Source organism: Triturus cristatus, chromosome 6, assembly GCF_964204655.1.
Source record: "Triturus cristatus chromosome 6, aTriCri1.1, whole genome shotgun sequence".
In the NCBI taxonomy this organism is placed as follows: domain Eukaryota; kingdom Metazoa; phylum Chordata; class Amphibia; order Caudata; family Salamandridae; genus Triturus; species Triturus cristatus.
Window position 1 is genome coordinate 1,843,294,960 of NC_140589.1, and position 25,686 is coordinate 1,843,320,645.

Here is a 25,686-nt window from a genome sequence, read left to right on the forward strand (position 1 = left end):
TAAGTGTTTAGTTATCCAGCACAATATCCTTCATTAAACAACATCAAGTGTTGCATGGCTAATCACTTATAAGGTCCCAAAAGCGAGACCTATTGGCTATGCCAATGCTTGTTTCCATCTTCCTTTTCATTCTCCATTTATTTCATGCCATTTCTCACTTTACCTCTTCTGATGCAACCACTAGATCCTTCCAATCCACTGTTAATTGTGACCATTGACCTTGGGGGCCATACTTAATGTGGTCTCATATGGAGTCTGGCAGGAGGGATTAGTGGTGTGCATGAGTCCGTTATACCCATCAACTGATCACGGTTTTCCCAGTTGGAGACGGTCTCTTCTGGTAACGGCGAGTTTGCTGTGTCAATGCCAAAAGTGTTGACCCCCAAGAATACCTTCTCCCTTGTGGGATCAACGGATAATTTCTCTTAGTTTAGGGAGAACCCTATCTTGAGTAGCCTTTGCTTCAGTCTGTATGTTTTTATTATAGCACTGTGTCCGGGAGTTCAGATTTACCAGTCAGTCGTCCAGGTAGGAGTACACACATATTACCTGCCTTCTCAAGTGAGACACCACCACTGTCATTTTGTAAACACCGTCTTTGTTAATTGTATAGCAAATAGAAGCACTGAAATGGTAATTTAATGTAAAATGGTTTCCCACAAACCTCAGGTATTTCTTGTGCTGGTTGTTAATCGAGATATTAAAGTAGGTGTCCTTGAGGTATATGGTCACCATGTAGTTCCCTTTCTGTAAGACTAGGATAACTACTAAATGTATGATCATCTTCCACTTTGTTTTAAACTGGTTAAAAAAAAAATAATGTTAAATCTGAGGCGGATCACAGCACCTGTATTTTTTCTCCACCTTGGGTGGGACACTCTTGGCTGGTGCTTCGAATGCCTCTGGTTCTTTTAAACATCTATGACAACATTGGGCGATATGGATTATTTTTTGTGAAGCAAGTAGTTTTCTAGCAAGCAACATGCATGTGTTTGCTCCTTTTCAGATTGCACCCAATGTGTCTGCTGCCCTTTTAATGATTAAGAGATAAATGAATATGACATGGACGTGATGATCAAAAGATAAATGTCTATAAATTCTTCTGGTGAGTCTTTAAGATCTTGCCAGCCCTCTTCTGTTGATTATGATGCCCTAAGCACATCTTGCTTCTACATTTCTTCCACTTCATAGCGAATGTCCTATTCTTGAGGTTCAGGAGTTGGAGTCTAATTCTACCCGTTGCTTTTCCAAGGTCCTACTCTTCTTGGTTCTTGCAGGATTTCAAAACCCTTGAGAGCATCGTCAAATTATTTTTTAAATCATAATAAGGGTTTCCATTTCAGCCTGGACTCCATGCTTTCCTTCAACTTTGAGTTCCATTGCTTGGAGTCTCTCTTCAGGTTCAAAATCTCCTTCTCATTTGACTCCTTTCCTTACTCCAATCTCAGTTCTCTTTAGAAGATGATTCAGAGTCTGAAAGTTTGTTCCCCACTGGTGTTTTTCCACTTCAACCATTGGGGCTCTGTGTATTTTTAAACTACTGAAAGTTTTGATGTCTAAGGTGTGCGACGACTTGGAGTCAGTATTTTGTCATGGTCCCACTGCAACTCTGGACCACAGCAGTCATACCTTTGTTTTGTATTCTGGGTCCTTCCGTTCGGTTCCTTTTTTTTTGGACTCTCTACCTTTGTTGTCAACGAAAGTGTCCTCAATGTCAGATCCTGCCCCCTGCACCACCTCAGTCTGAGCGTTTAACAGTCCTAATCCCGTCAGTGAGGGCTATCTGGCCTGTAACTACATCACAGCATAGATAGCCAGGAATGAAACAACCTTGAAAACATTGCACTCAGCCTTGCAGACCTTAGGCAAGCAAAGGCTATAAACTGTGTTTGTTTACTGTGAGTTTGTGGTGGCATTTTGGGAACTGTCTAAATGGATTACTTAAATCCCTCAAAAAGATAGCTACATTCTCCAACTCACATGTTCAAACCCCAATTGAAAAATCTGTGATTGCAGACATTCCCTCGATAGTCAGCTGTGAAAAGTTTCTGTTTCTAAAGCATCTTCCTTTCAAACCAAATGGCAGTAAAGAATTTGAAGATAGCAATCATGCACTTGGTGTTGGAGGTGTACGTATAACATCACAGGGAAGGCTATATTCAACTACTGGTTGACACCTTCGTGGGGTGGGCAGTAATTCAAGGGCAGTACCACACCAAACCATTAAATGGGAGAATATTGCACAGCATGTGAATCCAAAAAAGATTCACACTGCAAAACATTTGGCACGTTTTATTTTGAAAGCAAGCAATCCATATTCTTGCTTTGATTCTTCTGCATGCATTTACCTATAATTAAGGAACACCTTGTTAAGTTTTGGAAACGTGCACCCATTTTTACATTGGAAGCACCTTTAGCAATACAAGCAGAGCTTAACTTTAGAGCTTACTGCATTTCCTTAGAATGGGAATATGGAAGTAGGCGTCCTTGAGATCTAGTGTGGCAAGGAAGTCGCCTTGTGAAAGAAGAGGAAGGACCTGCTGAAGTGTGACCATGTGAAAATGGTCTGACTGTATGTAGAGGTTTAGGGATCTGAGTTCCAAAATAGGTCTCAGAGCCATCCTTTTTTGGTATGAGAAAATACAGAGAGCAAACTCCAGTGTTTTGTTGGTGCAGGGGAACTGGTTCTATTGCACTCTTTTGTAGGAAGGAGATGACTTCCTGCTTGAGCAGTGACAAATGTTCTAAGGACATTGGGCGCTGTTTGGGTGGTATGTTGGGGGAGGCGGGGGTAGAGGGGAGTTCTAGACAGCAACCCGATTGAATGATTTGTCTCACCCACCTGTCTGTGGTGATGTTGGTCCAAACAGGCAGGAACTGTTGTAATCTTCCCCCGACCTGAGTGGAATGGGCCGGGGAGGAACAGTGGGAAGTCATTGGGTAGGGGTGGAGGCAGAGCGGGTGTTGTTGGTCTTGCCTCTACCTTGGTTATTGTTGCCTCTGTAGCCTCCTCTCTGGTAACCTCTGGTGAATGTAGACTGGGTGGGAGTCTTATAAGAGGTGGAGGGGTTGTCAGAGGAGTAGCCTCTGGAGGTGCCCTTGTAAGAGGGACAATGAAAGGAACGTCTGGGAGCTTGCGATTGCAAGGCTCCCATTGATTTAGCTATGTCCGTGTCCATCTTTTCAAGGGATGAATCAACATTAGGGCCGAATAGGTGTTCCTGATTGAATGGTTCGTTTAAGATGGAACTTTGTACTTCCGGTTTGAAACCTGAAACGCGTAGCCAGGCATGTCTACGCAGAACACTTGTGTTGACAGCTCTGGAGGCGTTATCTGTCACGTCCAGCGCGCAACGAATGGAGGTGTTGGTGAGGAGTTTCCCCTCCTGTATAAGGTGATTAGCTTTGTCCTTATATTTGTCCAGGAGGTGTTGCAATAGGGTTTCAAGCTGGTCGTAATGTGCCCCATCGTACCTGGATAACAGTGCTCGAGTGTTGATACGCCATATGTTAGCTGCCTGTGAAGCGGTTCTTTTGCCAGAGGCGTGTAAGAGTTTGGACTCTTTATCAGGGGGGGTGGAGCGTCCCCTGATGTCTGAGAGTTGGCCCTCTTTCTAGCATTGGAGACTACAAGTGAGTCTAGTGATACGGGGCCCTTAATGTAAGCTGTGTCTGTTGGGGCAGCCTTGTATTTTTTCTCCCCTCGATTCTGGGGTTAATAACCCTAGCCCCGACAGGATCTTTAAATACCTCAGGATTATGCTTGGTAACTCCTTTTAGCATGGGCAAAATAGTGGTGGACCTTTGTGGAGTATCAAAGGTGTTCATAAGGAAATAGTCTTCGGCAGGGTCAGTATGTAAGTCAACCCCATGTTTATTGGGCAGCTCTGTGGAGAAGCTGATGAAAATCCATTGTGTCCTCCGGAGGGGGAAGGCCTGGAGGGGTAGATGTCATCCTGTGGAAAATTAGGGACATCTGGCGTACTGTAATCTTCCCAGGGGTCAGGGGAATAAGGTGGGCCCCCCAGTGGCTCATCATTCGCACCTCCTCCTGTGTCAGAGATATCATAATCATCCATTGGTGGAGGAGAATAGTGTGGTGGAGGAGGGATCCTGAGGGGAGATGTGGCAATGTCCCTTTTTTTAGGTGGTGGAGCCAGTGCAGGCGTATCCAATCGTGTCTTCCTTGTACTCGAAGTCGGCTGACCAGTTTTAGGGTCTTTTAGAAGAGTTTTCTGTTTAGGGTCTGGTCTAAATAGCTCTTCTGATAGAGGAAGACCTTTCAGCGCTGACCGTTTCGGTTCAGGAGACTTGTGCGTCACCAACTCTGGAACTGTTTTGTGGTCCTTTGGCTTGGAACTGTGATGTTTTACAGTCTCTGTGGCCGTTTGTGGAACCAGGTGTTTTTTCGGTTACAAGGCTTTTTTCGGTTCCGAAGGGTGTGAATCGGACGCTTTAGGGATCGGCTTTTTGCTCGGATCCAAGTGTTTTTTTGGAGTTGATGGAACAGTGCCTGTAGATTTCGGTGCAGAGTGCTTGGATGTGCAGGCAGCGATCGGCACGGAGGAGGAGGGCGGTTTCTTTTTCGGTGCCGGTGACCGCTCGGTGCCGATGGTAGACTAACTCGAGCCCGAGTCGCCTGAAGGCTTAGTAAGCTTCTTTGCCGGGCCGAGGGCGGGGCATGGGAAGCAGTCTCTCGGTGTGCACCTGGGCACGAAGGTGTGACTGCATCCTTTTTCAATGGTGTAGGGAGTGGGTCGGGGGTCGACGTCTTTACTTACGACCCACTGCCCAAGAGTGATGTCCTCGAGGTCGGAGTCATCGGAGGCACTGATGGGGCCTTCTTTGATTCACTCCTGTTCTGGTACATCGACACCCTCCTGGAAGATGTCATCGGGATGGGTGCCGACAACCGAGCTATTGTTCTCCTGGCTCAACGATCTCGAATGGTCTCCGAGCGGAAAGAGGCACAAGCCGCACAGTCTCTGGCCTCGTGCTCCGGAGACAAGCAGAGGTTGCACACCTCATGCAGATCGGTGTGGGGAAGTTTTGACCCACATTGAGGACATTTCTTGAATGTCGTCCTTTCCATGAGCCAGATACCAAGGGCCAGGTAGGCCCGAAGGCCTTAGTGGATGACGGGAATCGAGGACTTCAATGTTGAAGAGATGCACGACAACTAGAGATTGCGATCGAAAACCATACAGGTGAAGGATTGCACGTCGAGAGTGGTGACAGTTCCTAACTGGAGCGCGAGAAACACATCCGAGCCCGATGGCGGAAAAAAAAAAAACACAATCTAAGGATAGAGCCGATACCCATGCACACTATCATCCAAAGGAAGAGTCACCTACCAAAGACTTTTCAAAGACAAAAACAAGTACAAACATCCGGGCCCAACACCAGATAGCGATCTATGCTTAGTGTGTCATCTGCAGCTCATATGCCTCGAACATATTAATACCAGATGTACGAGTAAGAACTACCTCATCATATGTTCAATTTTTCTGGAAACACTCCTAGTCCAAGTTCTAATGTCTGAGAGGGCACATTATGCAAACCGAAAAGCAAACGGGAAAACACAAAGCCAGAATTATTTAAACTTAGCAGTTTACTTGCCTAACGTGGATAAGTAGCTTCTTTTATATTCAAGACACCAAACACTACTGCAACAAACCGGATTCACAAAATATGAAATGATTGATCACCTTAAGCAGACAACTTGTGTGGGCTTGCAGAAGATTGCAAATTGACATATTTAAGATGAATCAGTCATGCTACATATTAAGGTGTATCCTATGTACTCCTCAAATATTTAAAGTAGGGAAAAAATAAAATATTCTGATCAAATCCTGTACAACAGGAATAATTATACATATAAAAAAAAAATCCCATCACTCACGTTTGGCCACAAAACACTTTATAGAACCAACCAAATGTTTTGCTTTATCTGGTTTCCTAGGGCCTCGAACAGGACTACACATCAGGTCCTTGCAATGTCCCAACTTCAGTTGTATGCTTTCCTACATCTATGTACAAGAAATCGGCTGCCATACTTGCTTTATAATGATTTTCTATTTTCACTTGCTTCCTATGCATTATTTTAATAACTCAAAAAACATTTAAAATAAAAAGGCACGCTACCAATATAAGGCCAACAACTCATTAAAAATGAAAAGTATTTAAAATTAAAGGGACAGAACACAGAAGCAAATGTTTAAGAAGGCAAAGTTAAGGAAGATTAAGGCAGCAAATAAATTAAGGCGGCAAAGTTGAGGGTTATGTGAAAACATACATGAACAACATGAAGGCTCCCCCCGAGTGTCTATTATTGACTATATTCTTTTGTGAAAATATGCCCTTTTTAGGGGGGGGGGGGGGGGGACGTCAAAAATACACGACAGGAGCAATGAAAACGAATTAATCTTTTAAAGCAACAGGGGAACTGGTTATTTCACGAATAAAAACGAATCAATTTACAGGTGATGCAACAAATGTAGATAAATTGGGAATATTTTAACCATTTAAACCGATCATCACTAGAGCAGACTGTTAGGCCTCTGAATGACTTCCTATGAAAAGAAAAAAAAAAAGAAAAAAAGACGAAGATTCGTCAAATTAATGCAGCCGTACATTGATCCATCCTGCCACAGTGCAGGGATTCAAACATAATGAATGTGGTCTCTTAACGGTTTCATTTGAAAAACTATCCAGGGTGGCGTCCTAGTCAAAGGAAAATGTTTATTAACTGTAGGACTCGAACCTTGCCCTTTAACAAGTACTACAAAAAAAATCACAAACTCTTAAATCCTTTCCTGGGCTTTTAGTTGGAGGGGAAGAATAAAAACAGTTTCATTGAATATACAACATATAGCCATTGTGTGAACCACAACAGCACTAGATTTGGACATCGTCACAAACAAGAAAAATCCCACCACTTTGAATAAAGCGCCAACAAATCAAATGAATCTGAAACAAGTGAAAATGTATTTGCCACTCCACCCTTAACCCAGGAAACGGAATGATCACAGGCACAAATATGGTGACAATCACAGAGATGCAGCAACATGCACCTCCAGACAACAAATGGCATCAGATTGCACGCGAAACATACAGGTCAGCCTTGGAGTGGAACAGCCACAACCATCACACGCCTTTTGGCTTCTACGAAAGGTTCAGATTTCGCTGATGTTTATTATTAAAATTGCAAATCTTCATGTTCAGACACCGACTCCAGTGGAACTTGATGCTCTTGGAATGACTGCAAATGAACAGTGCGATTAACCAGCTCCTCTTTACATACTTCCCACCCCTTCTCAATCTCAGGGACACAAACAGCGGCCTTTGACTAAGGCTAAAAAAAGTACAATACTTTTAAAAGTCTCAAGTTCTGCAAGTTTAAAAAAATACAGTCTGGTATTAATCCTGGCAAAGAGTTTGCTCCCACAGTGGCAGAAGCTTCTTGTACTTTGCCACCCACTGCTATTCCTGTTTTAGCTTCTTGTTGGTTTCACAGCAGTTCTCCTCTGTTGCGGACTCTGCTTCTTCTAGTTTTCGCTTACTGCCTTCTGAGAGGGGTTTCTGCCTGGGATCAAAGCGTAGAATGATGCAGGTCATATTGTCACAACCTGTTCCGTCACCTGAAGTGTCAGGAGCTAAACACTGATCCAAGAGCTAGAGAAATAACCAGGGAAGGGGGGGGGGGGGGGGGGGGAGGACATTAGGCAAGTTAGCATCAATCATATAGTAACAAGGCAAAAAATAAACTATTCCAGAACTGCAGAAATCCCAAGGTCATGAAAAGAAACCACTTGCAAACTTCAGAAAACATCTAAAAGCAGAGTATGCAGGTGCAGCCCCTTACAGACATTAGAACACATCAGTAGATAAACTTCATTAACGTGACTTCTTCCCTAACAATCAACATACATGAATAAAGCATGTATGAACATCTTGCAGGAATATTATGTTAACCTTAAAAATAATTTGGACAAAATAGATCTACTTGTTATTGTCCTCAAGCCTGGAAATCCTACCAAGGCCTCAGTTCTTGCAATGTCGCACCCTCCTACTCTATTGGTATAGCAGAAAAAAAATGTATTTATAAGGCAGCAGGGGATTTCGCAGCTTAACAGAGACTAGTAAACGGACGACTCGCGAAATGCTACGCAAGACTAGTTATTTCAGGGAGAAACACATTAGTGTTGGTGCAACCACACAGAGGCTGTTGTGCAGGCCAGCTCTCCTTCTCAAGTATGAAGGCCAGAACCTGGATCCCAACCTTCCATCACTGAAATTCGCAGCTTTGCTCCTAAAAAAAAAAAAAATCACGCAACATAGAAATGGATATTTTTTTCTCAAGACTGTATGGACACTTTGAAAGATGCGTACCATCCTTCTAGTGCATTCTGAACAGCTATGCCCCTTCCAGTTGTCAAGAGGAGGTAGTAGTCTCTTACCTACTCCAAATTCCAAGATCTGTGTTGGACCTCACTATTAAAACGAGAGGAAATGCCTGGGGGAAATGCAAGATCGGCACATGAAAGTACATGCCCAGCAAATCCATGGATACCAGCCTGTCTCTGGGATCCAAGGTCACAAAGCCCAGTAGCATCACCAACATTTTGCACTAGATGGCCCTGAAAAAGTATTTCAGAAGTAGAGACCTAATATCATCCTTGGCTATTCTCCCATCCTTTTTGAAGGCCAAGTAGTAGCAGGAGTAACCTCTTGTTGTGCCGCTGTATGCCTCAGGAGCCACCTCAATAGCACACTTGACTAGTAGGGTCTGAACTTCTTTGGCAAGGATGCCTGTATGCTCCATTGATAACTGGCCACAAAGCAGGGGGAGTGTAACCAGACTGAAGAAACTGGAGGGCCCAAATGGTCTAAAATAATTACACCAGCTGGGTGGTCAAAAACAACTTCTAACTACTACCAGTCCCATATGACCATGTGAGGTGGTGGTTGTAGCATGTGAGGAAGAGCACTAGCAGACACAATCTCTGCATCGTTCCCTTTGAAGCCACAAAAGGCTGGACAGGCTGTGTGCAACAAACTCCTGAAATGCCTCAATCTGCTGCAGTGTTAATGCCGGCCAGGGAAAATCTGGGTGTATATAAGCTTGTTGGAAAGTGGTTTATTAGTAGTGATAAGTAGGACCACTAGTAACACCAAAAACACTATAAATGTGGGTAAAGCATTTAAAAACAACAAAACAATAAATAAGACAATAACATTCCAACACCAATTTATAAAAATAGGTTATATTTTTATGAACAAATAGACACCAAAATCCAATGTAGGGAACTGGAGATATGAACATTTACACAAACACTTTCTGGTGTGTAAAAACCTGTATCGTCAAATTGGGACATCTGGTCGTGCTTGACCGGAGCAAACTCAAAGTTTGAGGCCGATCGCAATGGTCGAATACACTAAGCGGGAGGCAGTCAGTCAAAAATGTACCTTCGCACTTAGTTGTTTTTCTGGAGCTTTTTTCTCTAGACGTCGAGCGAGGCTCCTTTTCAAGCCATATTTGCATCGACATATCCAGCTTAGTTTTCTGTGAGGCCTCTCTGAAATCCTGGAAGTCTGGAGCTCCGGAGCTTTTAGCGGTATGAACTTGAAATCCAGACCAGGTCGCAGTGCTAGGTCACCGGCTTGACTCTCGACAGAGTGAATCACCTTTTGGAGCTTTTTACCAAAAAGTTCCCAAACTTCTGGGTCTTCTAACAGAAGTTCTTCTTGAGGGTTCAAAGTGTCCACAACACCAATCCAGGGGTCTAGTATCTCTGAGATGGTCCTTGGGATTACAATTCCCACAATGCACCTGGCCAAATCCTTAAAAGTCCACTAGACGCACTCCAGGATGAGAACTTCTTGGTGGAGATAATGCAGGTGGGCCCTGTTAACCTGTAGCTTGCAGGAAGTCCACTCCTTAATCCTTCTTGAAGCAAAGCAAAGTCCTTAGGGCTGTAGACCATGCAAACCTGACCGCTTTGATTTCTATGACTGATCTTCATCGATCTCTAGCCTCTGTGCTCCTTCTCTTAGTGCTGGGATGCGCCCAAGTCACCATGCGCTCTATAAATCCTATACTAGAGAATGTGCAGCAGGTGCAGTTCTTCAGAGTTCAGACTGTTGGGGTGCAGATCAGATTTCCAGCAAGGTAGTCCATCTCCTTGTAGTTTCAGGCAGTAAATCTTTGTTGCACGACACTCCTATATTTTTTCAGTTTCTTGCAGTCAAGCGGGAGTGGGTGTTTGGGGGGGTGGGGGGGGGGGGGGGGGGATTGGGTGTTCAGGACAACCCTGACAACTAGATGTATGGCCACTTCCTCCAAAGTGTGGCATATTCTTTTCCCAGAAAGCACTATTCTTCCAAAATGGAGAAAGTCTCATGAAGAATTAGATGTGGCCAAGTAAACCCATCGGTGTGGCTAAGATTCTTTAACACTCCCCTTCCAGCCCCTTCACTAATCTAATTACAGGGGCTTACATGTGGCTGGGGGTGCAGGATGTGTGGGTGAGCCGGTGCTAACCGAAGCATCATTCCCCCTTTGAAGGTTAGTTTGGCCACCCTACCCTTATTCTGCCTTCTGCAGTTTTAGTTCTCCTCCCACAGAAAATACTTTGTCTCTCTAGCATGTGACTTCACACCTCATTGAGACAGTTTGGCTCAGCCTGCAGAGGCTGGTAAACAAGGAGAGGGCGGGTGGAAGGCTGGGTTTTGGCGTGCAGAAAAGAAAGTTCTAATGTATTTTCTGAAAAATTATTATAAATCTAACAGTGGCAAGTTGTTGGATTTAGCGTAACTATCATTTTAAGTCCTTAAATGGCATTTCTAGCTTGCTTCTATCAGCATTTATAATTAAATAAAAAAACTCCCATGTCAACATATGGAGCTAGTATTCGACAATGGGGAAAAACGAAATTGGCAATTTTCTCAAAACATTTTATTATGCCCCTGCTTGCAGTTAAAAGTCACCCTACCTCTGAGGGGAGTTAGTGGAAACCTTAGGTGCGACTTGTATGTGAGAACAAGGTCGTTTGAGACTTTGGAAGTCCTAATTGCAAAGTCGAATTAGCATACAATTTAAATTTAAAAGTAACATGCAAGGCAGGGCTGGCTTTTAAATTGATAGCAGGCACCCCAGTAGTGCATACTTAAGTGCATTAAATCTACTAGGTCTCTAAACCTACATGTCCAAACATACACTACGTACTTACAGGCAGATTGTCAGTAGCAATTGTAATTATGCCCATTTACCATGTGCTTTTAATCAGAACACAGGACTATGTTCTTGACAGCAGAGCCCAGAGCAGATTACTTTCAGCTTAGACGTGGCAATGAAAAGGATGGTATAGTTTCTTACCTGTAATTCCAGTTCTCTCGTAGGGGTATTTCCATGATAGTCATAAGCGTTGAATAGTCCCGCCCATCTGCAGGGACCCCGGAGTACTTTATCCAATATAAGTTCTTAAGTGCTGAAGTTCGCCTTTCTTCCGGAAGGCCTTGAAAAGTGACTTAAAGTCATAATGCAGCCTAGGGGTAGGCTACAGTGATCAGAGTTCTTCATCAATGGCAAAAGAAGAGACTGTAATTACATATGCTCTCTCAGTAAATGAACTTTTTGTAATGGCACGGAAAAAAAAAACCCTCCAAAAACCCTTTTGTAATGAGAAAACAGACAAAGTAGTGCATGGCAATGTAGCCCAAAGGCTGCCATTACAAGTAAAGACAAACCGACTGTGCTTTTAAGAGCAGAGAGACCACCAATATACCAGCATGCTCAGCCAGTGGCAGTTACCTCAGTTCTTTTAGAAGGCTATACTAAACCAATAATAACGGAGCATGAAATTATCTGTCCACTCCACTGGGGAGGAGGGAGGACTCCTTGTGACTATCATGGAAACTCCCCTACGAGAGAACTGGGACTACAGGTAAGAAACTACACCTTCTCTCGTAGGGGATTTCCATGCATAGTCATAAGGGTTGAATAGAATAGCAAGCTCATCCCCTCTGATGCGGTAGAGTAGACAGAACACATCAGGAATGTACCCCGCCAAGTAAAAAGGTCTGAGGGATGCCGGTCCTACTTGCGCATCTGCCCTAGCACCTGTGTCCAGGCACTAGTGTGCATATTAACTGATCTCCAAGTATCTGCCTTGCAAAAAAAAAAAACTAAGGGAAAACTCAACAATGCAGCAGTAGCTGCCAAGTCTCTGGTAGAGTGTGCTTTGGGCCTGCCAGAAAGATTTGTTGGCTAGCTGATAACAGCAGAGAATGCAAGAGACAATACACCTAGAGACTGACTGTTTAGAAGTAGCTAAACCTGCGCGGACTGGGCCATAATTGATAAACAGCTGTTGTGAGCTACGAATGGCCTCGTCCAAATAGAATTTTAAATACCCTTTTCACATTCAACGAGTGGAGGGCTCACCCCCATGGAGATGAAGGGTTTGGAAAGACTCAAGTCTAATTTACGTGGAATTCGGATACCACTTTAGGGAGGAACTTAAAATGAGTGCGCAGCACTACTTTGAAAGAGTGAAGACTGTGTAAGGCTCATGGGTGCAAAGTGCCTGGTCGAAACGACATGGCATTTTAAATAGGAAAAAAGCCTGTTTCCTATCAGAAAAATACTTCGCTCCACAGAGAAAGACAAAAGACATTGAGTGAAGCAAAATAGTGAACTTTGAAGAACCAAATTGTAAACCCCCCCCCCCCCCCCCCCCAAAAAAAAGGTAGAGTTCAATGCTCCAAGGTTCCGGTCAGAAGGAGCCGGAAAAAAAATCTGCGATAACTACCTCTGGCTGAGCATGAGGAGATATTGGTGGTCTCTGTGCTTAAAGGCACAGCCTCTGTTTTTTCTTCATTTATAATGACAGCCTATGGGCTACTTTGTCCTGCACTTCATCTGTTATCTCATAGCAAAAGGGTTTGTGAAGGTTCTTTTTTCTGTGCCATCACAAAATGTTAATGTACCGAGAGCATATGTAATTATAGTCTCTTCTTTTGCCATTCCAAGGTAAAGAACTCTGACCACTGTAGCCTACCCCTAGGCTGTATTATGACTTTAAAGCGACTTTAAGGCCTTCCTGAAGAAAGGTGAACTTCAGTGCTCTGGGGTCCCCGCAGATGGACAGGACTATTTAATGCTTATACATGGGAATCCCCTACAAGAGAAGCAGAGAGCAACAAACACAGAATGTGAAGTAGAGTCTGGGTGTAAGATTATTGAATAGGTATTTAGTTCCCAATGTAGGGTTGTGGATTCACAAACTGACTACGTGGAATCTTATGTGCAAAGTCTGGGAACAGAAGTACCATGTCTCAGGTGTGTAGGATGGTGTTACGAGCATGTGCTTACAGGATACATGGGGTTTGGTGTTCAACTGGAGAAAGAGCAGTACCTTAGTTGCAAAATTGTGGGACAGTAGTATTGTGTAAAATTGGGGAGTGTGGAGGGGGAGAGAGAGAGGGGGGTGGGGGGGGATAAGAGGGGGGAGTGAGGGGGAAGGGGGGAGAGGGGAGGGAGTGAGTGAGTGTGTTGTGCTGTAGTATTGAGAGTTGGATGTCTGGGAACATTGTGTACAAGTGTGGTTGTGAGAATAGGTTTTGTGTTGGAGTCTGGCATAGAGTTGAGTTAAGGTGATTTATAGTTACATTTTTTAATTTGTTGTTTGTGTAGACTTGGGGATGATGGGGAAACACTGTCGAAGGAATCAAGTGGGTTATATGCCTCGACAATCGCATGACTGAGCGCCTGTGACATGTCCTGTGTTCACTTTGAGTGTACAGACCTCATGTCTGAGGAGGTTGCAATACTTTCACATCTTGGGCCGTTGCACAACCTTGTTTCTTTGTATGACAAAAGGTGTGGGGACCCTCCGGTTTAGAACCTCCGCAGAGTTTGTTACTGCCATTTTTTGTCTCTGCAACAACCGGCCATACTCTTCAATATGCATGCAGAGTAACGGTTTAACCTAGACATGTTGGAGATTGAATGATTGTGAAAAACTGCCCCTGTAATTTATATGCAAGAGAACAACTGTTCTTTGCATCTTTGCAAGCAAGAAAAGTATGTAGTACTCTCTGCCTCCATTCTCGATGACGTCTCAGTTGGTGTTCAGAATGCTGAGAGTGAATGATGTAATAGCATGCTGAAATGAATGAAATGTGGTCAACCTAGCCTTTAACTGGGCTGAAAAGAAGTTTCCTAAAAAAATAAAATAATTTATTTTTATTAAAAAGCTTTCTTCATGTATATGTTTTTGGATACGAAATGTCCCTTCCTAGTACACAGGCATGTACTCCAGCCCGGATTGGCAACTGCTTGTGAAGCTAGTAGCTTAACTACTGTCCCTGCCGACAGGCTAATCTAGTGTGTGAGATATGGCCTAGGCCTGTCCATTCTGATGCCAAAGTCCTGAACCTGTTCTGTGCCCTGGAGCGGCCCACCAAGTGTGCCCTCTTCACAGATATTAACCTACTGTCCATGTACTGGGTTGGAAACAGGCAGGTGGTGGCAGCACAAGGAGTTTCCTAAATTACTAGACCTTTTCATTGTGTCAGAGAGGAGTGTGGTCTACTGACCCTACTCATGTAAAGTTTTGCTTTAATGTGGCCATAAACCTATGATCTGTGTGCATGTCGAGAGTGCCTGTATGTAGGGTTAAAGTGCAGCACATGCATGTTAACCAGATTCTGTATACTAAGAGTGCGAGAGCTGGGACCAGGTGGAACCATTAGGAGAGAGGATTGTTCAGCATGGCATAATATGGAGGGTGTATAAAACTTCCAGAGACCTTGAAAGCTCATTAACTGCATTCCTGTGGTTGGAGTACTAGACACTGACATGAGGCAGGATGGAGACAGAGCTACCCTTGGAAATGCAAAGACGCCATTTTAGCAAAGGACTGCTGAATAACTACTCTTCTTGAGCACTACCATTTGGTTGATGGTATGGTTGTGGAGGGTAGCATTTTTCTGAGGCAAATTCAGTACCTTAACCAGTAGATTCACAACTCCTGCAGAAAACTGAGTTTAAAAGAGGGAATCCAAAACCACCCCACTTTGGTCAAAGGACTGTACAAGAGGAGAATCCCAGCTGTATTCCGGGAATGAGTAAAACCCAGAATCAGCAGACTTGTCAAAAGTGAAACCAGAGCTAACCCATATCATGAGGGTTTCTTGGTGCAGTTTCTGTAGATCATGTAATTTAATCAATCCAAAAAGCAAAATAGTGACATCTGGCACCCCGCGTGTCGGAAGGACCGGCGCTGCCTTCACAAGACTGAGCCCCTGAGATGGGTCCGGTCACCACTGAAACAAATTCCCCGTTTTTGGCTGGGAGGCCAAAACTGCTGCAGAGGAGCACTCGCCAAGCAGACTCTTTGCTGCTCCGCTCCAGTGGTCCTAGCCCAGAGCTAGGCGACCACTGCAGCCCGGTATGGACCATGAAGGTGCAGGTCTGATGAGCGCACCTACCAGTGCCACTCAAGCGGTGCCTACATGAGCAATTAAAACAATTTCTGAAAGTGAAAAACAGAACTGATCACAAAGAGGTAGATCTGTTGTAAGAACACTATTGCCAATGAACGCTTCAGGAAATAACCGTTTGAAGCTAGGTACAAGTTAACCAATGGGTTAATCATTCATGAGCCTTAATCCTAATCTAAGCCTATACTTTTGTGCAAGTCACTGTAGACATAGGGAGCGATTCTTAGGAATGGGTACCGGTAGTGGGTGCAAGTCTTGACTAGGCATCACATGTGAGATGGCAACCCTTTGAACGTCTTTTGAACCATGTATTATCCCGCTTTGCGGTTTACTTCCTTTTTACGAACATAATCGCTGGGCTGGACAGTCCGTTACTGTCTCTGCTGGGTGACTGCCGAGTTCCTGCCTCCCACACTACCTCCCTAAGTAACCTTTGATTACTAGTCTTTGCTGCCCTGAGAGTCAAATGCTTAAAGGATTAATTTGACCTACCTTTCACAGTCATAGTACGATGGATGCCTTGACACCAGTAACAAATTACCACAACCGCCACACTTTTGGCCCAGTAGCCTCCGTTCAACCATTTTGGATGGTGCAGGCAAACTAAGCCAAAGGGAAAGGAAACAAGGGGGGGGGGGGGGGGGGGGGGGGGGAGGAGGACAGATCAGGGGATTCAAATGTCATAGTACAAACAGCATAACACTGGGATAAGATTCCAACACCCATCAATTTGTAGAATAAAGGGAACTTGGAAGGCTGCACAAGAGAACAAAATAATTGACTTACATGTATGTTAGCCATTTAAGCAAAACGGTTTACTTTGAGAAGCAGTTTCTGGCCCTGTTGCTAAGTGCCAGGGTACCCACCGGATGGAAATGGGACGTAATCAAGAAGGTGTTCCTGTTGGATGAGGACCTGGTTCATTTCCAGAAAGTTCCCACCTTGGCCGGAGGGAAAATCTTTCTTTAGTCTCCATGTTCTAGGGCATTTTCTGACAAACTGCTATCATGGTGTTACTGGCAAACATTTAATGGACAGGAGAGCCTTGAAAAAGCAGTCACCCTGCATAGTAGGTGGAACGCACGTCTGCTGTAATCTAAAGTTCACTTTTTTTTCTTCCTTAAAACGAAATGCATTCAAGGATGGAATACTTAAATTGCAACCGCAGGTTAATCAAAATTGGACAAAAATAATGAAACCTCTATTCAGAATATAAGCAGAGAATCTATCCTTTGAAAAAGGGTGGACAATTCTTCACCACAAGAAAAAGAGGTGCTCATTTCATACAAGGCAAAAGTGCTAAAGGTAAGAGGATCCAGGGAGGATCACCTTTTCCAGACCGGTTCATAAAAAATATGCAAAGATGGCAGATTGCGCATAGGCTACCATCTTTTGCTCTGCCAATGCTTGTTCTAAGATGTGTTTAAAATCACACATGGGCTTACTAATCTCAATAAAGAACCCTTTAAGGATGATGACAATTTTGCAACTCCACACATCTGCTCTGAAGGCGCTGATCAATCACTATGTACAATGTAATTCTCAGGCAAACAGAGCTCTGGTATAGAACCTTTGTGCTGGAAGCGTATGTAAGAAAAGCTTCAGCTGAATGCCGTGGGTTGTGATTTTTTTTTTTTTTGGTTGTGATGAAAAAAACAACCCACCAGCCGATAAAATAGTCACTTTTCTGATTATATTGCTACAATTGTAGAACAATGCCTCAGTCTTTCCACCATGCAGATGATCTATCGTGGTGGGACAGATATGTGAAACCGCTTGTGTGCACTTTGGTTTTGTGTACTGCTCGCCAAAACGCTGTTGGCCAAACCAATGAAACTACATGTGCTACAACCATTGGACTTGTATGTGGTATACCTCGAGGAGAAGGTATAATGGTGCAGCACACCAGGCTCATGTTGCAGCTTTTTTTTTTCTTAAATCCCGCCATCTTCCTAAACAAACCTTTTTTTGCCAAACACACACAATCGAAGCCTGTATATCAGGCTTTAAGCCAAAAACACTCCAAGCAGACATCAGCCTTGTGGTTATCTCCATCTAATAAAGTTTGAACGTGGTGTTTGAGAGGACTTTCTTCCCAGAACTCTTTCTTCTGTTCCTCCGACAGATATTTTAGATCTTTACAATGATGTTTATCATATGTGGCTGCTATTCTCCAGCTCCTAGATTGTTCCTTTAGCATCATTACTGCCAATCAGTTAGTCTGCATCTGTTAGTAGACCTCATCTTTAGGCACAATCTTTTCACTGTAGCAGTTGACTGAATGGTGTTTGTGCCTTTGTGAAGGTAAGATGCGGAGGAAAAGAAACTTATTTAGTACATTCTCTCTGTTCTCAGTGTTACAGACACTGTTACACATAATAGCGTGCTTAGAAACTTCATTTGATTGCGTCAAAAGCTCCAACATAGGCAGAAACCGGTTTACAGTCTGTAGTGGAAGACGTGTCCTACCCTCTTGTAGCACTAATTCATAGCGCTGTAGATGGTCAACTTCCGTACCATGATGGCTAAACAGAGCAAGTCTAGTTCGGTCATACCATAAAAAGGTGATTGCTCTGTAATCATTTAAAAATCTATCAATTTCTAGGTAATCATCCTGTTCATACTTCGACTTCCCATGAGGATTAGTCATAGTATCCATGACAATTTACATAGGACTAACACCTGTAAACGACTTATTAAATCTGACTTTTTGCAGGCTACAAATTGTTTGAAGAGGGAGTGTCTTTTTGATGCTTACAGAAATGGCTGCAAAGTTTAGGCATGCTGGAAAGCCAACCCTGACAAAGTGTTGAAACTCCCTAGTCACTCTTTGGTGACTTTTTTGGTTGGAGACTCACTTCCAATGTCATTCTTTAAAATGAAAATAATAAAATTGGCTGTACTGCTGTCTGGGAAGGTACTAGCTAAGCAGTTTTGTTACATTACTTGTGGCTTTAAAATAAATGTTTTGAGTTTTAGAGATTGTTTAAAGTTCGTTTTTATTTTTTGTTTGGGGCGGTTACCATTTTAATTTTCAAAAGAAATTCAGATTTCCAAGTACTGAGTTTAAAGGAGGGAAATTAAAACGTTACCCTTTATAAAGCACCTAGCAAATAAGTACAAAGGGTTAAGTCAATAAAAGGTACTGGTTTATAATCGCATCAAAATCACTCTTTAGAATGGGTTTTTAGCAGTGTGGCTCCTCCATCGCAAATGTGTGGGTATTTTTCATGCACAAATTCACTCAAGATGTTTCCATACATGAAAGAAATATTTCCAAACAACCCGACGCTTCATAATAAAGTAAAAGTTGTAGCTACAAAGTTGTGGTTATTCACAAAGTTTAGGTGGAGACATGAATAAAATCAGTCAACGATCATGGGGAATCCAGAAATAAGTAATGTAGAAGTAGGAGCTCTATATAAATGTTCTGCCACATTAAGGCTCAATCAGAACAAAGCTCCTCGAATACACCAAAATTAACCGTGGGAATTTTCTTGCCGACCGCTCAATGGGAGGATTTGAAATGGACATGGGCCTTTCCATTCAGAAGTCTTGACTGTCAAACATGCAGTGGGCACTAAATTAGTGGGTTGTCAGGCAAAACACAGCCGGTCGCTCAACTTCTACTGCCAGCTAGACGTCTGATCCACAAGATATACAGACCCATCTTCAAGGCAGAGGTCCATGAGTGTTAGAAATAAACACTGGTTTGATGCAACACAAAATCTAAAAGTTTCCACTGAGCTCTCCAGAACATAAGCAAAATTAAGAAAAATGGTGCTGAAGTCCGAGTAGCAATACTCAACAGCTTTCAGGGTTACAGCAACACAGTTTAGTGCACAATTTCTAGTTACATATCTCTGCATCTAGCGGACATCAGCCTTCCTGAAGTGGGCATCGTGGAAAGGCAAAAGTGCATACCTTGCCTAGAAACCTTTTCACCTTCAGCAACAGAAAAATGCCACAACCATACCATCAACTGAATAACAAAATGACTGTGCTGCAGCACACAGTCACATAGGTTTGGTGCCTCTTGGGACAGAATTGGAGACTTTGCAATACAGAATCAAGCAGTGAATTAAACTGGTTGTGCAGTCTGCCCCTTGCTACATCTTTCTCAGTCTGAATGTGTCGTAGAAAGGCTTTGAAAAAAAAACTGTCAAATCAAATGTATAGCTTTCACTAAATAAGGGCTTCCTTCAGGGCTAAAGTAATCTGTATACAATGAACTGACTGATTCGAAAAATATACCATTTGGAGAGCCACCTGTTCTTGTAGTGACCTCATCGAGCAGCGCTGAAACACCAGCAGAATGAATTAAAACTTTGTACTTGCGGGCCCTGATGCTGCCATGTTGAATGAATAGAAGTCTACGGATGCCAGGTAGTAGCTCCCATTGATGGACTATTCTATTCTATACAGCACTAATAAAGCACATAGCTATCCTTAGGCACCTCCGCGCTGACCGTGCGGTACAGATCAGACATAGGGTATTAGGGAGATCTATTATGGAAAAGCCAAGTCTTTAGTAGTTTTCAAAAAGGGCATTCCTTTTTGGCTAATCTTGGAGTGGGGGGAAGGGTATTCCAAAGTTTAGCCACGTTTTAGGCAAATGAGCACCCTCAATATTTTGCCTTTCTGATCCTAGGTACTGTGGCCAGCGGGGCCATGGAATATCGTAAAGTTTTCCAGGAAGGTAGGGGATAGCAGACTGCAGGAAGTCAGAGGTCATTTATTAAAGAAGGCGATACAAAGTGATTTGAATTTAATCCTCTCAGCCACTAGGAGCCAATGGAGGGAACACAGGACTTGCAGGGCAAACTTATGTCTGGGTAAATTGAACAGAATTCAGGCAACGGAGTTCGGGACCATCTGTAATTTTCTTAATGAGGCCTTTGGAGCTCCCAAATAGAGAGAGTTGCCGTTGTACAGAAGGAAACAAATAAGAGCCTGTATCATCAGCCTCTGAGGTAGAAGGGAGGGGGGGGCATGGAGGGGAGAAGGGAAGAGGAGTGGGAGAATTTTTCGGCGCATCCGGATTAGGCCATAGCATGTGGCTGAAAGCTTTACTACTTGGGAGTTAAAGGGTTTATTCGCCCAAATTCGTAGGCTCTTTATAGATTTTTTCAGGGTCAGAGGGGAACCAAGACAGCTTGGCCAACTCAAACTTGGAAGGGATAAGATTGTTGCCAAGCATCAAGAGCTCAGTTTTATCTCCGCAAAGTCCAAGGCAGGAGTTGTTCATCCAGCCTAAAACTTTCTCTAGGCAGGGGCCTGATGTGGAGGAGGGAGAGTTTTGGCTCTGTGTAAGGGAGAAGATCAATTGCGTACTGTCTGCGTAAGAGAATATGGACAATCTCTACAAGTGACATCATATAAACGTTAAAAAAGAGTAAGAGTAGTGCTCAATGACGAGTCCTGGGGTTCTCCCCATTCGAGAGAGAAAGGCTCTGACGTACAGTCTGTCAAAAACCTGAAACGAAAAGGGCTAGTCCTGAAATGGCAGTATTCTGTAATCTTTCAGCAAGGATATCGTGGTTCACCGTATCAAATGCTGAGTTAAGATCTAGGAAGATAATGGCTGCTGAGCCTCTTTGATCCAACAGTCTTTTGGCACCTTCTACCACCGCCAGGAGTGCAGTCTCTGTACCGTAGTAGGATCAACATCCGGTCTGTGTCCCCGCTCATGGACAGCAAGGAACAGGAGAGAGCGCACTCACACTGCTTACGGCTGGGCAAAGACTTATTCCCCGGGGACACTTTAACCTTGCAGTAAATGTGCGACCCTGCCCTTCCAGCGGCACTAGATACACTGCTGTACTACCAATTGCAGGCATCCAGCAGGACCAAATTTGACACATTTCCGAACCCACCTCCTACACTGCCCGCACTTGAGAACGTCCTCACTGTAGAATCAGGCCGTAGGCTAATTACCCAGATATACACTATCACACAGCAAGATTTTCCAATTATTGTCCCAAAAGCCCGTGCAGCGTGGGAGGCGGACCTGGGGGCAGGCCTTACGGATGAACAGTGGGATTTCAGTTGTGGTCAACTAGAGATACTATTCTCTCTCCCTCCCCCCCCCCCCCCCCCCCCCAACAAAACTTCTGCCTCAGACAGATACACTTTAAATATATCGATCGTCTATACAGAACTCCGGTGCAATTACATCAACTGGGACTGCGCTCCGATGACCACTGCTGGCGATGTGGGGCCCCTCAGGCAACATTTATACACCTGGCATGGCAGTGACGGACTATAGCTAACTTTTGGTCGGAAATATTACATATACAACATAATAGGCCAGGAGCTGCCCTGCATGCCAATGACAGCTCTGCTAGGTGTCATCCTTAACGTCCCGCTAGCTTAGGCAATTAGCGGCTATGCTCTTACTGATGGCCAAAAGACAGGAGGTTCTACAGTGGGGTGTCGCCTCCCCTCCGACAACGAAGTGGTGGGTGTGGAATGTTATGCACTGTAAGACCCAATTAAAGGGATTCTGGGAGCTAATGCCAACCCATGATCCAGACAGCGAGACATATGGGAACCATTTGTGAGCTGGCTGAGCTCCAGAGAGGTAGATGACCCTTGATGTGTATATAGATGTGTAGAGCTGATCGAAATGTATTGGTACGTGGGAATAGTGCTCCCTATTGTTATAGTTACATCTGCAAACGAACTTGGGAGTGAGATATGGGATAACATTACGCCTCAAGTGTTGAGTTGAATAACCTGTAATATCTTCTATGCTGATAACCCTGATTAACTGTCAGTGTGATCTACAAACAATGAACTGCTGTTAAGTTGTATGTAATTTCTAAGAAGTGCCAACAAACACTGGGGGGGGGGGGGGTTTAAGGGAAGTCGGATTTAATTTTTCTCAGAATGTCTGTAAAGCTATCTGGCTTCAGAGGGGAGAATCACTGAGCAAAGTACGATTCGCAACCAGCATATCTTCCTTATGACTGGTCGCTAGTTTCAGTGGATGGTTGAAAATAGCTAAATATTTTGGGGATTTTATTCTGAAAAAAAAATCTTTCAATATCATTACAACATGAGGAGCGTTCAAGGGAGGAGCCCCTAGAGGATGACTGTATTAAAGTTTTCACTATGTGAAACCTTTCATGCGAGAAATTCGCGGCACATTTAATTTGTTCCTCTAAGTGTGCTGCTGGGTCTTTTTTCATTTCAGCATGATAAACTCTGATGATATCTTGATATTTTTGTTTACTAATCACCCCATAGTTTCTTCTCTGAACAGACAGTTGAAAATAGTCATTCTCCCGATTGTTCCTTGAAAAGCTAAAACCCTGAATATAATCTTTCGTCCTCTTGAGCTTTTGGCACATGTTCCACTGTGCACAAGTAGGGAGGCATTGATGAGAGTTGATGATGCAAGTTTCTCTCAGGATCTCTTGCGCTTGAGGTGGCAATTGACAGGCAATCTGTCAGGAGTGGAGATGTCTTTTGCCACAGCTGTGTATCAGAGAGAAACGAGTTAACTGTAACAATCTTTGAATAGGTGGATGCTAATATACCTGTCCACTGACTATAGTATAAAGGCATGGGCCCTCAGGTTTGAAGGGACAGAACAAATGGCTATGTGAGCAGCCCTGAGTCACAGCAGCAATGTCAGTTTGTCATAACTTGATTAGAGATGGGGACGTACATGGGGTATTTTTATCTAAAGGTTAACAGAAGTAGCAGTAGTGGTGGATTTTTAATGCATGTCTACTAAAGAAAATATCGAATAGGCTGAACAATGGTCTAAACATGTGGATTGAATTTCTCTGCAGCCTAATCAAGGAGGCTGTGGAACTTGCCAAGAGTCATGTAGAATAGATTCTGTGTCTGCTCCGTCCGAGGCACAAAGGCATCCAATTTCAGAAGCAGTATATGGCAAGGGGCTGGAACTAGGGGTGGGCGGAATTTACGTAGTCGCGCTACACAAATCTCCGAACAGTAAAAAATCTCCGCAAGCACGCAGAGTTCCGCGAACACGTGGAATTGCTTGTTCCGCCTGTTCGCAATGCTTTTTTCCTGTTCGCAAACGCTGTTTGCGTGCTCGGGGGGAAATCTCAAACACGCATTTTCAAAGCGCGACCAAGCAAAAACTTCCGCAAAGGTGCGGATCACAGAATATTTGGCAATTCTGCGTTCTCCGCGGAACGCAAAATTATCCAAATTCCGCAAGCAGAACGTAATTTACCGCCAAGGCATAGCTGAAACTTGAGATTCATAACTTTACTGATTGCTAGCATCATTCAGATAATCTTTACTACCTCCCTCAATTTCTAAAGTTGTTAGCCACAACTGTTCGGCACTTGCGATAGAGCCAAGGAACAGCAGGTTGATGAGAGATGAGACTGTCTTTCATGTCAAAGGAGGTGACCTGCTGAACAACGGTAGAAAAGCACAAGTAGAAGCAGGTTAACATGGACAGCAGGAGAAGAGGGAAGGAATAACGGAGGAGCAGATACCAGCAGTACTGAATATGTGGGGCTAGTGGAGGTAGCCAATCAGAAATTGTAGCATATGCTTGGGAAAATCTTGAAAATCCACAGGTACATGGATGGTAGAGGAAACTATGATGGATATCTGAAATGTCTATCATAAAAACAGTGATAAAGGAACACCCCTGCTATCTAATGTTGGGTTCAGAAGTGTTTCATTTCAAACTGACCTTCTCCAAACCCTGCAGCGCACTAGAACATAGACTTGAGAAAAGAGTGGGTAAAAAGAGGTTGTAGAGATGTGCAAGATAAAGCATGTGTTTAGTAAGGAAATTCTATACAGAAAACACAAGTGGTTTCAATGTTTACCAGATTAAACTCCCTATTGTGTGGCAACAGGGTAGGTACCTAGGCACATGTGAAGAGACAAAACTACAAGCTGCAAAAGGACTGTTACAGGTAAGTAACGTTTTCAGCCTGCAGTGTGTGCTGCTGTAGATTACTGCTTTTTAGTCTTTGCACAGTGACCAAGCCCTTAAAACCAGTGGCTTGCAGCAAACTCTCCAGCTAGCCAGGCTAGCTTTTCATATACGGTGTAGAGATGTGTTCGAGCAAATGCGACAAACAGATTTGTGATCTTGGTACCATACCATAGCCCTTCTAATATCTAAAAGTATGTAAAGTCTTTTCTGCAGACAACTGGGACTTTGGGAAAAAGGAGGGTAGCTATCAATTGATTGAAGTTGGAAAGGTGGGACAACTGATTACAAAAAATAGGTATGCACATAATAATAGTCTGTCTGTTTGTAGGTGAACAAATTGTTCCTCCACTGAAATGGCTTTGAGTTCACAGATCCTTGAAAGGGAGCTTACGACCACTCTTAAAATCAATTTCTAGGAAAAGAAATGGAAAGGGCACAATTTAAGTGGCTCGAGAACCATTAACCTACTGAGAACTACAAAGTCCTATTAAGGACCGGGGGGAACTCTGGGAGGCATTACCCTTTCAAGCCCTTCTATAAAAGGCCCTTATGACACAAATATTAAACACTGTGTTGGATATAAGTGGTGGCTGCAATAGGATACTGTTCCATAGAAGTACAGGTTATGAATGCCTTTTGCAAACTGAAACCATCGCAGTGTTGAGACTGTTAATGCTGTGGGATCCATATTATGAGTTACAAAATAGTTTACAAAACACTAGAATTTCTCTGCATAACATTCTCATGCAGTAGGTTTTCTTGCTTCTCGGACAATGACCGTGCGTTCTTGAGCTAGCTGCAACTATAGATATAAATAACACAGGGCCACACTATGAGACTGCACAACTTTAGGGTGGGGTTTAACAATCAGCCTCTGTGTTGACGAGCAAGTCTAAATCTAAAGCAGTTTTCGTATTGATAGGTGGCCATGTTCATAAGATGAGAATTTGTGTCACTAATGTGTGATTCCTGTTGCACTCAACATAAGGCTCACTGGGGGCTGGAAGGAATATTAGGGAAATATCAGTGCCAATCTAGACACAGGGCACACACAGTGTGGCTACCTGGATAATGTGTAGGCAAGCAGATATACTGTCAGAGGTCTCCCAAAGGTGAAAGCATCTGTTGAGAACACGAGTTTGACCTCCCACTTCAGAGTGTGCTGAGATCATCTGCACTGGCAAGCGCTCCGCTGGAAGGTACATGTGGATTCAGAGTGACCAATTTCATATTGCATC

The 25,686-nt window shown here is 43.6% G+C and overlaps 1 protein-coding gene across 3 annotated transcripts in view; it reads right to left on the bottom strand.

Moving 5' to 3' along the window:
• Window positions 1-6,727: 6,727 nt before the first annotated feature.
• Window positions 6,728-25,686, bottom strand: part of PPM1G (protein phosphatase, Mg2+/Mn2+ dependent 1G) — a 142,892-nt gene continuing 123,933 nt past the window's right edge. For all 3 annotated transcript variants that reach the window (XM_085613303.1, XM_085613302.1, XM_085613304.1), the window contains exon 10: window positions 6,728-7,674. In XM_085613303.1, coding sequence (XP_085469429.1) covers window positions 7,483-7,674 — 192 coding nt within the window. In that variant the 3' untranslated portion in view covers window positions 6,728-7,482. The remainder of the gene's footprint in view (window positions 7,675-25,686) is intronic.